At 51.3% G+C, this 13,230-nt stretch overlaps 2 protein-coding genes across 2 annotated transcripts in view; both read left to right on the top strand.

Annotated features, from left to right (window-relative positions):
* The first annotated feature begins 52 nt into the window (after window positions 1–52).
* AIF1L (allograft inflammatory factor 1 like) lies at window positions 53–11,923 on the top strand. Its single transcript, XM_014307123.1, is given in 5 exon segments — window positions 53–219; window positions 4,352–4,470; window positions 7,447–7,488; window positions 8,634–8,796; window positions 10,475–11,923. Coding segments are annotated over 5 exon segments (579 nt in total). The 3' UTR covers window positions 10,563–11,923.
* NUP214 (nucleoporin 214) overlaps window positions 10,929–13,230 on the top strand; it is a 41,272-nt gene continuing 38,970 nt past the window's right edge. The window contains exon 1 of the mRNA XM_014307122.1: window positions 10,929–10,973. Within this exon, the coding sequence (XP_014162597.1) occupies window positions 10,929–10,973 (45 nt within the window). The remainder of the gene's footprint in view (window positions 10,974–13,230) is intronic.

Raw genomic sequence — 13,230 nt, 5'->3', positions numbered from 1 at the left:
TGGGTGCAGGAGGAGCTGGAGATGCCTCTGCCCAAATCCCTTTGGGGAGGGGATGCGGCCGCAGGAGGAAGCGGGGTTTCTACGGGAATCGCTCTCTATCTGGTATTGCCCTCTCAGGCTGCTCTTTGCTCCCCGAGCATCGCACATCGGCAGCTCCGAGCGGGCTGGTGGGCGCCCGGGGGCTGACTGCTATGAAACTCCCTTTGGGAACGTGCTCCGGCAAGAATGGGGACTATTGTTCTCCTGGAAGCTTTCAGCCTCCTCTCTGCTGTATCGAGCGCTTCAACTTTTTCTTCCCCGAATGAGAAGTTTCTGCTGCTCAGAGCTGACTCCAGCCTTCCTAGCTTTTCATTACAGCGGGTGAACGGGCTGCCCAGGGTGGCTGGACGTCCCACAAGCCTCGGGCAGGGGGAATGGAACCTCCTGGATTAGTGCAAAGTGCACTGGGCTTCGTGCCCTTCATGCCAGGGTCAGGCAAGGTCCTTTCCCCCGTGCTCCAGGCTTACCCTGCTCCTTGCTTGGCATGGTTGTGGGGGCAGCTCTGTTGGCGTCCCTCCCAGCTAAGAGCAGTTCTGAGGGTGAAAAGAAGGTTTTAACCTTGAAGCAAACAGTGCTGGGATTTCTAGCACTTCTTAGGTGCTCCTTTAGTTGGTGACACCTTGGTGTTACAAGTGCAGAAATAAAATCACTGTACAAGATGAGAGGAGATGGGCTCACCTTGCCCTCACATTGACTAAGCTCTGAAAAGTGGCAATGTGCTCCACCAGACAGCAATGCTCCTCCAGTGGGACAGCAGAGGTGAAGTTTAGGTCACTGGAGAGGGAAGTAAGTCATTAGAAATTACTCAATTAACTACAAATCAGGATGTGCTGCAGAATAAGAGCAGAAAAAGAGATGTCATGGCATAAGGTGTAGAATAAGAGCACTTGGTTAAAATGGAGCCTTTGTAACCTGCTGCTGGAAGGCAGACACAGCACACCCTGCACCAAGGTGTGTAGCTGGGTCTAACATACATCCAAGGTGATGTTGGCCCTTAGGCTGGGGATCAAGGGACTGTGTTGTACCTAGTGCTGCAGTTTCTGCTTCACCAGAGCCTCCAGCATCACACAGGCACAAGGTGGATGCATGATCCTTAAGGTGGTGGGAGCTGTAGGACTGAGTCTGGGAAGCTGTGCTTGCTGGGATGCTGGGGGTGTGCCACTGCTGTGTCCCGAGGCTCAGGGCTGCTCCCACGCAGGGGACAGGTTCCCTATCTCTCCCCTAAGCTGACATCACTTCTGGCCTTTTCTTTGGCTGAGGTTTGAGTGACAAAAATGAAACAAGCTATATGACTTCTCACTGACAGAGCTGCTTGTTTGCATCCTTGCTGCCCTGTGTGCTGGCTCAGCGCTACGAGGTGGGGTTTGAGCAGCTCAAAACCAAGCTGCAGATAGCACGGGTGGCAGATGCCCGTGGATCCTCAGAAGCCATTGTGCTCTGGGCAGTAACCCCCACGCTGCTGTGCTCTGCCAGCTCTATGTGGCAATGGGGGAGTGCAGCAAACAGCCTCACACCTCCCTGACAAACAGCTGATACAGAAACTTGGGCTGATACTGTGGCTGGAGCCAGGGAGGGGGTTTCCCCAGCACTGAAGAGCCCTAAGGCTGTAAAACAGTCAAGTGCTCCTAATAAAACCTATCAGGCCAAATTCCTATCAGGCTTAATCTCATTGTCTCATCCTAACACTTAGCTCCCTCCAGCCCTGTTTTCCTGGCTGGTTTCTACCCCAGAGCTCTCTCTGGGATATGGGTCTGGCAGGCAGTAGACTGAGTGCACATGTGCTGCTGAAGCATAGCTGAGTCCTAGTGCCGGCTTCTCTCTTCCAGCCTGGACCACTCTTGTGGGCTCCCCTCTTGGTTGTTCCCCTCTTTTCAGGCAATGCAATCACATTGTCCAGCCTCGTGCATCAAGGTGGCAGGTCTAATCCAGCACAGATTAGTTTCAACCTTGTTTTACCTTCTAATGCTCTGGGCTGCAGGGAAGGAATTCAGCCTGTTAGAGAGCAGGTGTCTGCTTCTCCCATCAAGGGCAGGCATGAGCATCCCTCAGCCCTTCCCAGCCCCTGCAGGCAGGGTGGCTGGCATTCAGCACTTAAACATCCCCGTGAGAGCTTGGCCTGCCAGTTGGAGTCACCTTTTTGGGGAGCAAGGATGGATGTGGCTTTGCTCAGGTTGTGTTGCAGGTAACTGGGACTTGTCTGACTGAGTTTATTGGCTTAGAAAAGTCTCTCAACAGCTCAAGAAAGGCTGTTCAGGGCAGGAGCCGGGAGAGGCTTTTAAAGCAGTTCTTATTAATAGAACATGCTCCTTAAAATGGGAACTTTAGCAAAGGGCTCTCGGAGGAACTTCAGTCAGGTCTAGGAGGAACTTTCAGCCACTTTGAATTTGAGTCACAGGCCCTGGGGACTGAATTCCTGTGTGCCATTGTGAGTGTTTTCCTTATCACAGTTACAGCCCAGCTCACACACAATGTGGAGAGTGGAATGCCTTTCAAGTACAGCCCCTTGTTGCTTCCTTGCCCCTGGAGCAGAGCTGTGGTGCTGGTGGGCTCTCCAGCCCCCCTCCAGTTGAAACACAAGGGAACTGAGTCCTAATCCTGTGTGCAGTGTCACCTGTGCTGCTCTTGTGCCACACTGCCAGGGGCTGGTGGCCTCCTGGGCATGTGTCCCTCAGCCATCAGGAATGGATGCATTCCTTTCAGTCTTCACCATTTCTGTGCTGCTTTTTGCTCCCAGAGAGATGCTGTGCTCTGGCCTCACATCCCCTGTCCTGCTGGGAGGTGGAAGCTGCTTGCTGCTCCTGCAGGGCAGCAATGCAGCTGTGACCTAGTGGCCAGGAGGTGTTTTTGCCCTGTTCTGGCTTTCAGTGATGTTCGCCTTCTCCAGAGGCTGTTCAGTGGTGATGGCAGCAGGTAACACTACTCAGGTCTCTGGTGACTCCTGCTGCTGCCTGGGCCCAGGTCTTGACGCTGAATTGGGCCCTTTGTGTTGGGCTGGTAAATGATACCCCTGGGTAGAAATAACTGAGCTAAATGAAACTGAGTTTGCAAAGGAGAGCAAAAGAAGGAACTGGAAATGTTGTTTTTCACCACAGCTCTCCATTTGAGTTGATGTCCATGGTGATGAGGGAAGCCAGTGTCACACTGGTTTTGTGGCCATGGTGTCTGGTGTCCCATCTGGAGTTTCTGGGGTGGGAGGAGGGGGTGGCAGTCACTTCTGTCCTGGTGGACTTCCTACAAAACCCTAGTTCAGCTGCAGGGAAAAGACTTGCCATAGCAGTGGTTAACTGGCAGTGAAGGTTTGAGGATTCCCTGAGCAGTCCAAGCTCCCCTGTCCCAGTGAGGAAGGAGGGAGAGCTCCAGGTGTGTGGGACCCAGAGCACAGGAGCAGGATTAGGATGGCTAACAGTGATCAGCACACAAGGCTCTGGGTGACCCACTCCTGCCTTCCCCATGAGCAGTGGTGAGCAACACATTCCCAGAGTAGGGAACAGCCTCAGCCCTCCATCCACTAACCCCTCGAGGGGTTTGTCCTGGACAGGCCATGCATAAGCTGTGCAGATGTTAATGATTTCTGCACTGAAGAATGTGGTGTTGTGCTGAACACAGATCGAGTCATTAAGCTGTGCTGGGCTGGAGCTGGGCGGTGTGGGAGGGCAGGGACAGGAGCAAGACCCTGCTGCTCACAGCTGCAGGGAGTGCTGCTGGCAGGGCACAGCACAAGAGCTGGATGTGCAAGCTGTGGTCTGTTCTCTTGGGCATCTGAAGGTTTTTGAGGTGGGACTAGGGACAAGTGACCAGAAGTGATTCAGGGCTTCCTCTCCAGCCTGAGCAGGGTAGAGGGGGGAAAATGGATATTTGGTATAAGAGTTCCTAAGCCCAAAATACCCGTCCTCTTGGGCATATGACATTCTGCAAACTTTGCCTGCTCTATTTGCAACCCCTCTGAGTTTATCTAAGAGTTTGAAATCTGAGATAAGAGTACTTTTTGTAAGGACTGGGAGCCCTTGCTGGAAATAAGTGCCCAATCCACATGCTAAGTGTGCTTAAGCAGAGAGATGGGGAGCCAAAGCCTTGGGTGAGCAAGAACAGGGGCTTTCATGCAGTTATTCCAAAGGCAGGTGGGGTCCAGTCTTCCCTCAAGCTGCTGGTGGGAAATCTGAGACATCAGAGGGATTCCCCTTGCAGTGGAATGTTAATGACAAGGTGTGGAGGGATTCAGCCCGTTTTCAAGTCTCCTGGTGCTGTTGTTCAGCTGTGACTCTGGGAATTGTGAGTCTTCTGGCTAGTGCTGCTTTTGGAGGTGCCCTCTTAGGGTGTTTTCCTTTGCATCTTTAACCTTGAGGATTCTGTTTTTTCTGTTTTAGGAGTTTCTCTGTGACCCAAAGTTCAGTAATGAAAAAGGCCTGGAGGAGAAGTTGGCAGTGTTCAAAGGTGAGAACTGGAGGGTAGCCCTGTCCTTTGAGCCTTAGTGTTTGCTCTGAACCAGATTACTTTCCTCAGCACTTGGATCTCACCAGCCTGAGATTCTCTGCCAAATACAAGTGACTGAGCTGGGATGGATGCCTCCCCCCTTGCTTGTGGGACCTGGTGAAACTCTCTGGAGAGGTGTTTTCCACACAAGCCTTTGTGCTTCTCCCACTTGCAGGGCAGAGACTTGTCACCCTACAGACATCCTGCCTGGCAGCTGCTGTTACTACAAAACCTGCTGTGTGGGCAAAACCCTGGGGAGCAGCAAAGGAGGATGGTTTCTGTCTAGTTACCCAGCAAGCTAACTGGCATAATGGACCATGCAATAGCTGGACTCTATTTTTTTTCCAATATGTAGGAGGGCCTCATTCCGCAAAGCAGAAGTGTCAGCTGCTTTCTGGAGGAGTTGGGGACTTCCTCTCTCCAAAAGTTTTAGTTCTTTCCCAGCCGCTTCACAGCACAGGGAACACAGCACTGATATGTCTAGTTCTGGCCAAAGCCTGACTCCAGTGGATCAGCAGATCTAGGGCTTAGGTTTGGGCCTTTTGCTGGCACAGGGGATAGAGAAACAGCTCAAAAGCCTGGAGTCCTCTGGAGCTTGTCCCCAGACTGGTTAGAGGACAAGATCTGGCAGGGTTATTCTGGTGTACCCACTTTCTTTCCAAGCAGTGGCTGAAGGCAGTTGGGAAAACATGCCTGCGTCACACTGCCTCGAGGCTTGTGCTCAGCCTGGCTCTAACCAAATAAAACCTGACCTTGCTTCCATTTCAGACATTGTCTGCTATTTCCCTTTGAATTTTGGCTTTGCAATCCAGTGAGGAAGAAGCTGGCTGGCGTTTTGTGATCCCTTACACTGCTGGGCACAGAGGAGCCTCCTGTGCTCCCCGATCTTTGTGTTGCCTTTTGTGTAGCTTTGGCTTTTGGCTGCAGCCCCGCATTATTTTTTCCCATCACAATTGGGGCTCTTCAAACATTGCAACTGTAGGTCACAGGCGCAGAATTCCCTGTAACGAGAGCCTTTGGCATCTCTTCCTGCTGCCTCGTGAGTTTGTCTCCGTGGCCTGTCGCTCTCTCCAAGGCCTCCTCCAGCTCCCCCAACAATCAGCTCATTGTGTGATGATGGGGGGAATATTTCTTCTCTGCTGTCCTTCCCACTTCCTCCTCCCAGCCTGGGGGAGGCAAAGATGGAGCCCCCATGCAGTGTTTGTGTAAATTTGTTTGTGAGGGAGGGACTGTGCGTGGTTTTTGCCCCACTATATCCCTGCTGCTGGGTGTCTAGGAAATGTGAATGTGTGAGCTGAGGCTGATGTAAAGCTGCCTCTGTTCTCTGCACTGTTGGCTAAGTGTCAGCTCAGAAGAAAAGAAAACATGGGCTGGGCATGGACATGGCAGAGCAGGGCTTGTGCCCCAGGCATATGCAGAGGTGCCTGACCCTGGTGAGGGAGGTGGCAGCTAAAATGCACAAGGTCATTCTGGTGAGGCAGAGTGTGGGGAGAGGTAGTCCCACATCAAGCATCACTCTGGCCCCTAAACATGTGTGTTACAGCCCTGATTTTTTCTAGGATTGGTTGCTTGATGCTTGAAGGGAGACATTTACTCCAGCCTGAAGCATGAATAGCTTTGGTTTGTACATGGTATTTCCTGTCCATGGTATTCTGTCCTGGTCAGCTCATGGCAGCAGTAATCCATGGGCTGAGACCCAGGTGAAGACATGCCAAGCCATTCCTTTGCCTCCTGCCCATGAGTCCAGTTAACCCAACAATTTCCTTTGGAAGCACAGGAAGACTCCATTGTGTGAAATAACCACTCTTCTCTTTGGCTCCTTAAATTAACCTGTCACTTCTGTGTTCATGCTCATATCCCTGCTGGTGTCCCTGGAGCAGAGGCAAAAGGTCTTTTCCATTTCCCTTCCTGGGGCAAAGGAGCAGCCTGGAAGGGCTTGGTTAATTTGAGTCCTCCAAGGCTGTTGTGGGAAGTGAGTGCTCACTGCAGGGTGATTTCTCAAGCTCAGCATGGATGGATGGTGCCAGCAGGCATCTTGCTCTTTCCATTTAGTAGAGCTGAGGTGATGGGGGCCCCCTGTGGTGCTGGGAGCTGTATGGTCTGTAAGACAGACAAATCCTTGCCTGAAGAGCTTAAAGTCTAAATGGGGAACAGCTATCAAGAGGTGGGTGGTGTGTAGGAAGCTCAGGTGTGCCACTTCAAAGGGCAGAAACTGCACAGGACTGAATTCCTGAATTTTCTAACTCAAATCAGTGCTTTGCCTGTTGCAGCATGCAAGTTTTTGTCCTGCAAAGCTAGCCAGACCTTCTGGAGCAGGCTCTGCCTCTCTCTGACAATGCCGGAGTTGCTCGAGTCAGCAGTGTTTGACAGCAGGCTGGAAGGGCAAACAACCTGCTCCAGCATCACTGTGCCCAGGCATGTTCTTGGCTTCACCCTCTTGATGTGGTCCTTGAGCATCGCTGCTGGCAGGTGCTGCTCTGGGAGGGAGCACAGTGAAGTCTGTCCCTCATTACTGCAGGCAACTGCGTCATTTAATCCCCCTCCTAATCCGATCAAGCTTCATCTCGGGAGTGCTCAGGGGTTTGTTTTCCTTGCTACTCCTTCTGGGAGCCTGTTCCAGAGCTTTGTTTTTCTGGCTGGAAACCTTTTAACGCTGTTCATAGCCAGCTGATACCTTGTTCTCATGCCAGTGTTTTCCTTCAGCTTAAATGAAAAGCAGCCACAATTACAGAGAACTTAACTCTAGAGCCCTAGAGTTGAGATAAGGGTGCTAAAACCAGGCCTTGAGATGGTCTCCCCCTCTGAACTTTGCATTCAGCAGTATATCAATCTTATCACCAAATGCTTTATTTCAGGGCTGTAAGCAGGCAGTGCTCCAAAGCCCTGCACACCCCCCTGCTCTAGAGTCCTACTAACTTAATTCTGTGTCTCTTCCAGAGAAATACATGGAGTTTGACCTGAACAACCAAGGTGAAATTGGTGAGTGGTTCTGAGGGATGCTGGGCTGGAAGAGCCTGTCTGCTGCTTAATCTGCTGCTTCCTTCTGCATTCATGATGTTGAGGAGGAAAACTTGTGGACTTTTCCTACGTCCAGCCTTGCTTGGATCTTGATTGCCAGCCAGAGGCTTCCTTGGCTCTCCAGCCCCTGTCTCTCACCTTCTTCAGTCTCTCCTTGCCTATTTCAAGATCTAAGCTCTTCTCAGTGCTGTTCTCCTGAAGTTTGATTGATCTCCTCCACTTCTTTCTGCTCTAAATACTTTTTTTTTCTTCTCCCTTTTTCTCCACTGAGGCCTTCTTCTCAATCCTCTGCTGCAAAGCTGGGAATTCAGAGCTGGGAAGCTGCAGGACTTGGACAATCCTAGGGCTTGCCTGGCTTGAGGCAGGAGCTGTATAAATCCATGAGCACTTCTGGTGCAGAGAAGCTTTTTGCTTTGCAAGGAAGGGAGCAGAGGGAAGCAAAAGCACTTGGGTGTGAGTCTGGCTCAGCTGAGCAGCACTGCTTTGGGTTCAGAAAGCAGCAGTTACATAAAGTTCCAGCCTCCTGCAGGCCTGGTGCTGACACTGAAGTGTAATCACTTGTGCACTGTGCCCTTCCAGGAGGCAGCTGCCTTGTTCCCCTCCTCCACAAGTCTTCCAGCTGAAGTGAAGCCTGTGTGGAGCTGGAGAGGCCCGACTCAGGGCTTCCGGGAGGGAAGGGGCCCGCAGGTCTCAGCAGGCAGCAGTGCAATGGGAGGAAATGGCCTGTGGCGATGGGCAGGGGCGTCTGCTCCCCACTGCTTGTTTGTCTCCAGCTTTAACCCCAGTGTTGCTTCCCTCCTCCCCATCCTTGTGATTCTTGGCACCACAATCCGAGCTAGAGAGCGCTGTCCCCACGTGTCTCTGCAGCACTTGGAGTTGTCCCTCTTCTCTGAGTGTGTGGCACTTTTATCTTGAGCTGCACGACTGGGAAGTGATGCTCTGTACTGGGCAGACTGGCAGTGAGCAGTGCTGGGAGGCTTCTCGTGGCTTTTGGCAACAGCTTAATGCTGTCAGCCACAGAGTGAGGTGGGAACTTCTGGCTCTGTCCCTAGGGTTGGTCTGTGCCCAGTGTGGTCACCCCTTGACAGAAGTGATTGCTCTTGCAGATTTGATGTCTGTCAAAAGGATGATGGAGAAGCTGGGGGCTCCGAAGACCCACCTAGAGCTGAAGAGGATGATCTCTGAGGTGACTGGAGGGGTCAGCGACACCATCTCCTACCAGGACTTTGTCAACTTGATGCTTGGGAAACGCTCTGCTGTGCTCAAACTGTGAGTGTCCTGGGCTGGAGCTGGGGAGAGCAGCAGCACCTGAGCTGCTCTGGGGGGAAGATGGGAAGCACAGGATGCACAGGCTGTTCTGTCTGGTGGAGCTGGAGCTGTGCACACTCAGTGTTCATGGAGGGAGACAAGGATCCTTGTGCAGGGGAGTCTGCAGTGTGCCATGAGAGGGTGTACAAGCCTGTGGTGAGGCTGAGCAGTGGCAAGTGCTCCCAGCAGAGCTGCCTGCTGTGTGTTAGCACCAGGCTTCCTCCCACGTGCTCCATGGGAGCCATCCCCCTCCCTTCCCGAGGGTGTGCAGGCATTCAGCACTGCAGGACTTCTTCCCGTCTCTTCCCTGAGGATCCTGCTGGCTTTGGGGACACAGACTTCCCCTGTGGATGGTGGCAGGACTTGAGTGAATGATGGTCCTGCCAGCGCCAGTAGTGCTGGCTCCTGTATCCCACAGGATGCTCCGTCTCTGCCTGATCTTGAAGGGATGGGCAGTAGATGGAGATGGAGCACATGCTTAAAACAGCTGGCTCATCCTGGGAGAGGTTTTCTGTGATACAGGCTGCCAGCAGTAGCCTCCCACGGCCCCCTCTGCCCTCTCAACAGGGCTCTGAAAGTGCTGCTCTAACAAATGGCTTCCTAACACTTGCTTGGCTCCATCTCCATCCCATTGAAGCCTGGCATTTCCTTTCACAGCTCAGAGGCTGGCCCTGCTTTTGTGTCTGAAACTGCCATGAATAGGAGCTGATCCTCTCCATCCTCCTTACCCCTTTTTGAAGGCAGCTTTAGAAACACAGCCAGCCTTCCAGGCAGGTTGGGAGGAAGAATCTTGTACCCACTTCTCACATGGTTTCTCTAAGCTGGGACACGTTTTCTGGCAGATTCTCCCCACTGTGTGCTATGTCTCTGTTGTGATGCTCCTCTTCCAAGCAGACACAGACTTCTGACATCCCTGCTCCTCCTTTTTCTCCACAGAACCAGACAGAGCCTGCAGCGTGTCCCATATCTCCCATCCCTCCTCCCGACTGCAGCAGCTTTCACAAACAGGTCCCTTCTCTTGCTAACAGACACCCCATTGTCTGTTGGACCCTGTAGAGCAGGAGCAGAAATGTAAAACTCGTCCTAAGAGCAGTACAGCCCTTTGATCCATCGAGGCAGCTGGCATTCCCAGCGTAGCTGCAGTCCTCAGGGACGAAGACGGTGCTAGTGGTTACAAAATGCTTGAGATTCCTACAGCCAGTGCCTTGCTCCTTGTTTTTGCTTTCTCCCCTGGCTGTAATTGCTGTTGCTTGCTCGGTGTTGGCTTTTGAATGTTCTGTTGTGTGCTTGTGTGCAAGGTGGGCCAGGAGTGGTATTTGCTTTTACGCATCAGGAGCACTTGGCATGCAGCGTGTGCCCAGGGGATTTCGGAAGTGGCTGTCTAAATAAAATGTGCTAATCCTCTGGGCTCTGAGAGGAAAACCGGCAGAGACTTTGGGAACCCACTCCTGGTAGCTGCTGGAAAAGCCAGCCTGGCAGCACTGCCCTCTGTTGGCTTTCCCTGCTTTGTTAATTATCTGAGTGCTCTTTGTAGGGGAGCCAGATGCTCTTTTTCAGCAGACAATGCCACTCCCAGTGATGGATAAATATACATTTGTTTTGGTTTTTTTTAATTGGCAATATCTGTTGTGTTTTGCAGGGTCATGATGTTTGAAGGAAAAGCCAATGAAAGCAACCGAAAACCTTCTGGTCCACCTCCAGAGAGAGACATAGCCAGCCTCCCTTGAAGAGGACAGGCTGTAAAATGGGCACTGTTTGCTTTGCTGGTCTGTAACAGAGGTTACCTGTGCTTTGTTACTCTTTACTGTGGACAGTCCTAGTTTTCAACTAACCTGCCTTAGAGGAACAGCAAGGGAAGCTGGAGACCCCCAGCTCGTGTCTTTCTGCTGCATCCCTTAGCCAACTTGATCTGTTAGACAGAAGCCGTAGCACCAAGTGTAATGTGAGACCAAAAAGAACAAAAAATACCCTGTGATTTTACTCTTTCCTCTGCCCTTCCTGCATTTCTCAGACAAGGAGCTACTTTGTTCCCAGCCTATGGATTCAGAGCTGTGCTTGTCATGACAGGTTCCTAATGGTCCTTGCTGCCAGACATGGACAAAGTCCCTGAGAGCGGCTTCATGGGTGCAAAGAAATACGTGCCTTCTCTGCTCCATCCTCCTGTTTCTACTTTGGACTTAGTTCTTCCCCTCCTGACCTCCCCAAAATGCAAATCAGCCTCCCACATCTGTCTGATCCTATGGGGAATGTGCTTGGACACAGAGATCTGCCTGCACAGCCTGTTGGAGTGGGGACAGTTTCTGCTCTGGGGGCTCATCCTGCAGGCAGATCTTGGGGTCCAACACCAGCCACTGCAAGTGAGGATGGTTAATGCCACCTTGGGGACCCCCTTCCTGATAAATCACCACTTGGGCCCAACCAGGAGTGTAACCTCTGGGCAGGTGATTGTCTGTCCTACCCATGGAGTCCAGAAACAAGCTGTGATGCCTTTGCAGCTCCACAGGATTCCTGGGACAAGTGAAACCTCCAGGTGAAAGGAAGCTGAGTGACCAAACTGAGCCTGGCCAGAGCAGTTGCCGATGAGGATCTGTCTTCAGGCAGCTGCTCTGTCCCTCTGATTTTTGCAGACCTCCCTGTATGTTTCAGCCTGGTCCCTTGGGACTATCCATTTCCCTGATGGATAAGCCCTCAAATCTGCAAAATAAGAAGGGCTGTAAGTATGGAATATGAGCTGGGACTGTGCTATCCACGCTCTGGGTACTGTGGTGATTCTTGTTCCATACACAATTTCTGGAATTCAGGTGTTTGCTCTTTGGCCTTGCCCTCTTCTTTTCTTAAATGTTCTTGAAAGCTTTTAACTTTTTTAAATCATGGTTTAGTCAGTACATTTTTTAAGGAAATACAGATGATTAACTCGACTAGGCTGATTGTTCCTGCCAAAGGCTGCACTTTTAAATAATTTAAAAACCAACAAAAACATTCTCACTACTGTTTGTGTGAAAACCAAAACTGTAACAGAGAGAAAAATTATGAGCAAAAGCAGCACCAGTCTACTTCAAGGACTGAAAATAAATCTTTTGAAGCTACACAGTGTGTCAGTGTTTACTGTTATCTCCTCTGAAGTTTGGTCCATATGACTGGTTGAAGATTAAGAGAGCTGGTTTCCAAGTCTGTTAATATAAACCCTTAAACAGATCCTGGAGATAGGTTTGGACTGTCTTGATCTGATCTTTATCTGTAATAACTGACTGAAAGCCATGGAGTTTGTGGGATGAAATACAGAGGCCACATCCTGAAAGCTGGCTCTTTTTTCTGACTTACTGAAAAAGAAGCAGGTTCCAGGGCTTGTTTTAAGGAATAACTTGTTTATTGAGAGCAGACACTTGCAATGCTTGTCTTGAAGGAAGGTTTTTTTATTATTCACTCTGCTCTTGAAGCAATTGCCCAAGGTTCTTGTCTGATCTGAATTATCTCAAGGGGAGACCACATTTCCCAGGGAATGACTGCGTGCACTTTTCCCCTGTGTTTCTCAAAAGGACAGAATTTCCCTGAGATCACAGCCCCATGTCTGCTTTCTGCTGCCTGGTAGCCTCTGGGAATGCACCTGCTTTTCTTGGCTGCGTGTTGAAGCTGTTGTTCACTTAGGAAATAAAGGAAGCATATTACACGAGGGAAACTTGGATGTGGTTTGCTGCAGTTCAGGTCACTGCCCAAAGCCATCATTGCTTGGCTCTGTGGAAATCCTTGTCCTTTTTGGTCCTGGAAAAGAGAATGACCTGCTAGAGCTGAAACAGCCCTTCTCAAAATGTCCCCATAGGGCTGAGTGCTGATATTCTGAGTGGGAGCTGAACCCCTCAAAACTTGCACAAGTAACAAAATCGGGGACCTGGTGTGATCAAGGCCCCACATTCTGCTTTTGTGTGGTCGTGGAGCACAATGAGGCTCCTCCAGCTCACAGAGCTGCTGTGTTTGCAGCTCAGCCAACTGGAGCTGACCCAGAGCATCCCTGTGCTCCCACTGCCGCCCATGCCAAGGGAGCAGGATTTTAGCTGAGGGAAAGGCATGAAACTGTGTTAGGGTAGGGTTAGGTTGGAATTAGGAAAAGGTTGTTCCCCCAGAGGGTGCTGGGCACTGCCCAGGCTCTCCAGGGAATGGGCACGGCCCCAAGGCTGCCAGAGCTGCAGGATGTTTGGACATGGCTCTCAGGGACATGGTGGGGTTATGGGGTTGTCCCCTACAGGGTCAGGAGCTCAATTTAATGATGCTTGAGCATCCCTTCCAACTCGGGAGTCTGTTATTCCTTAGCCCTTCAGCAACACTGATACGGGAAAAGCATCAAAGCCGCTCACCAAGGGCTGGTGGCCGGGAGGAGCAGCCGCCTGCCAGGCTCCACCA

This window comes from Geospiza fortis, unplaced genomic scaffold (genome assembly GCF_000277835.1).
Source record: "Geospiza fortis unplaced genomic scaffold, GeoFor_1.0 scaffold27, whole genome shotgun sequence".
In the NCBI taxonomy this organism is placed as follows: domain Eukaryota; kingdom Metazoa; phylum Chordata; class Aves; order Passeriformes; family Thraupidae; genus Geospiza; species Geospiza fortis.
The sequence above is the reverse complement of the archived record's forward strand: the minus strand, read 5'-3'. Positions and strand labels throughout refer to the sequence as shown.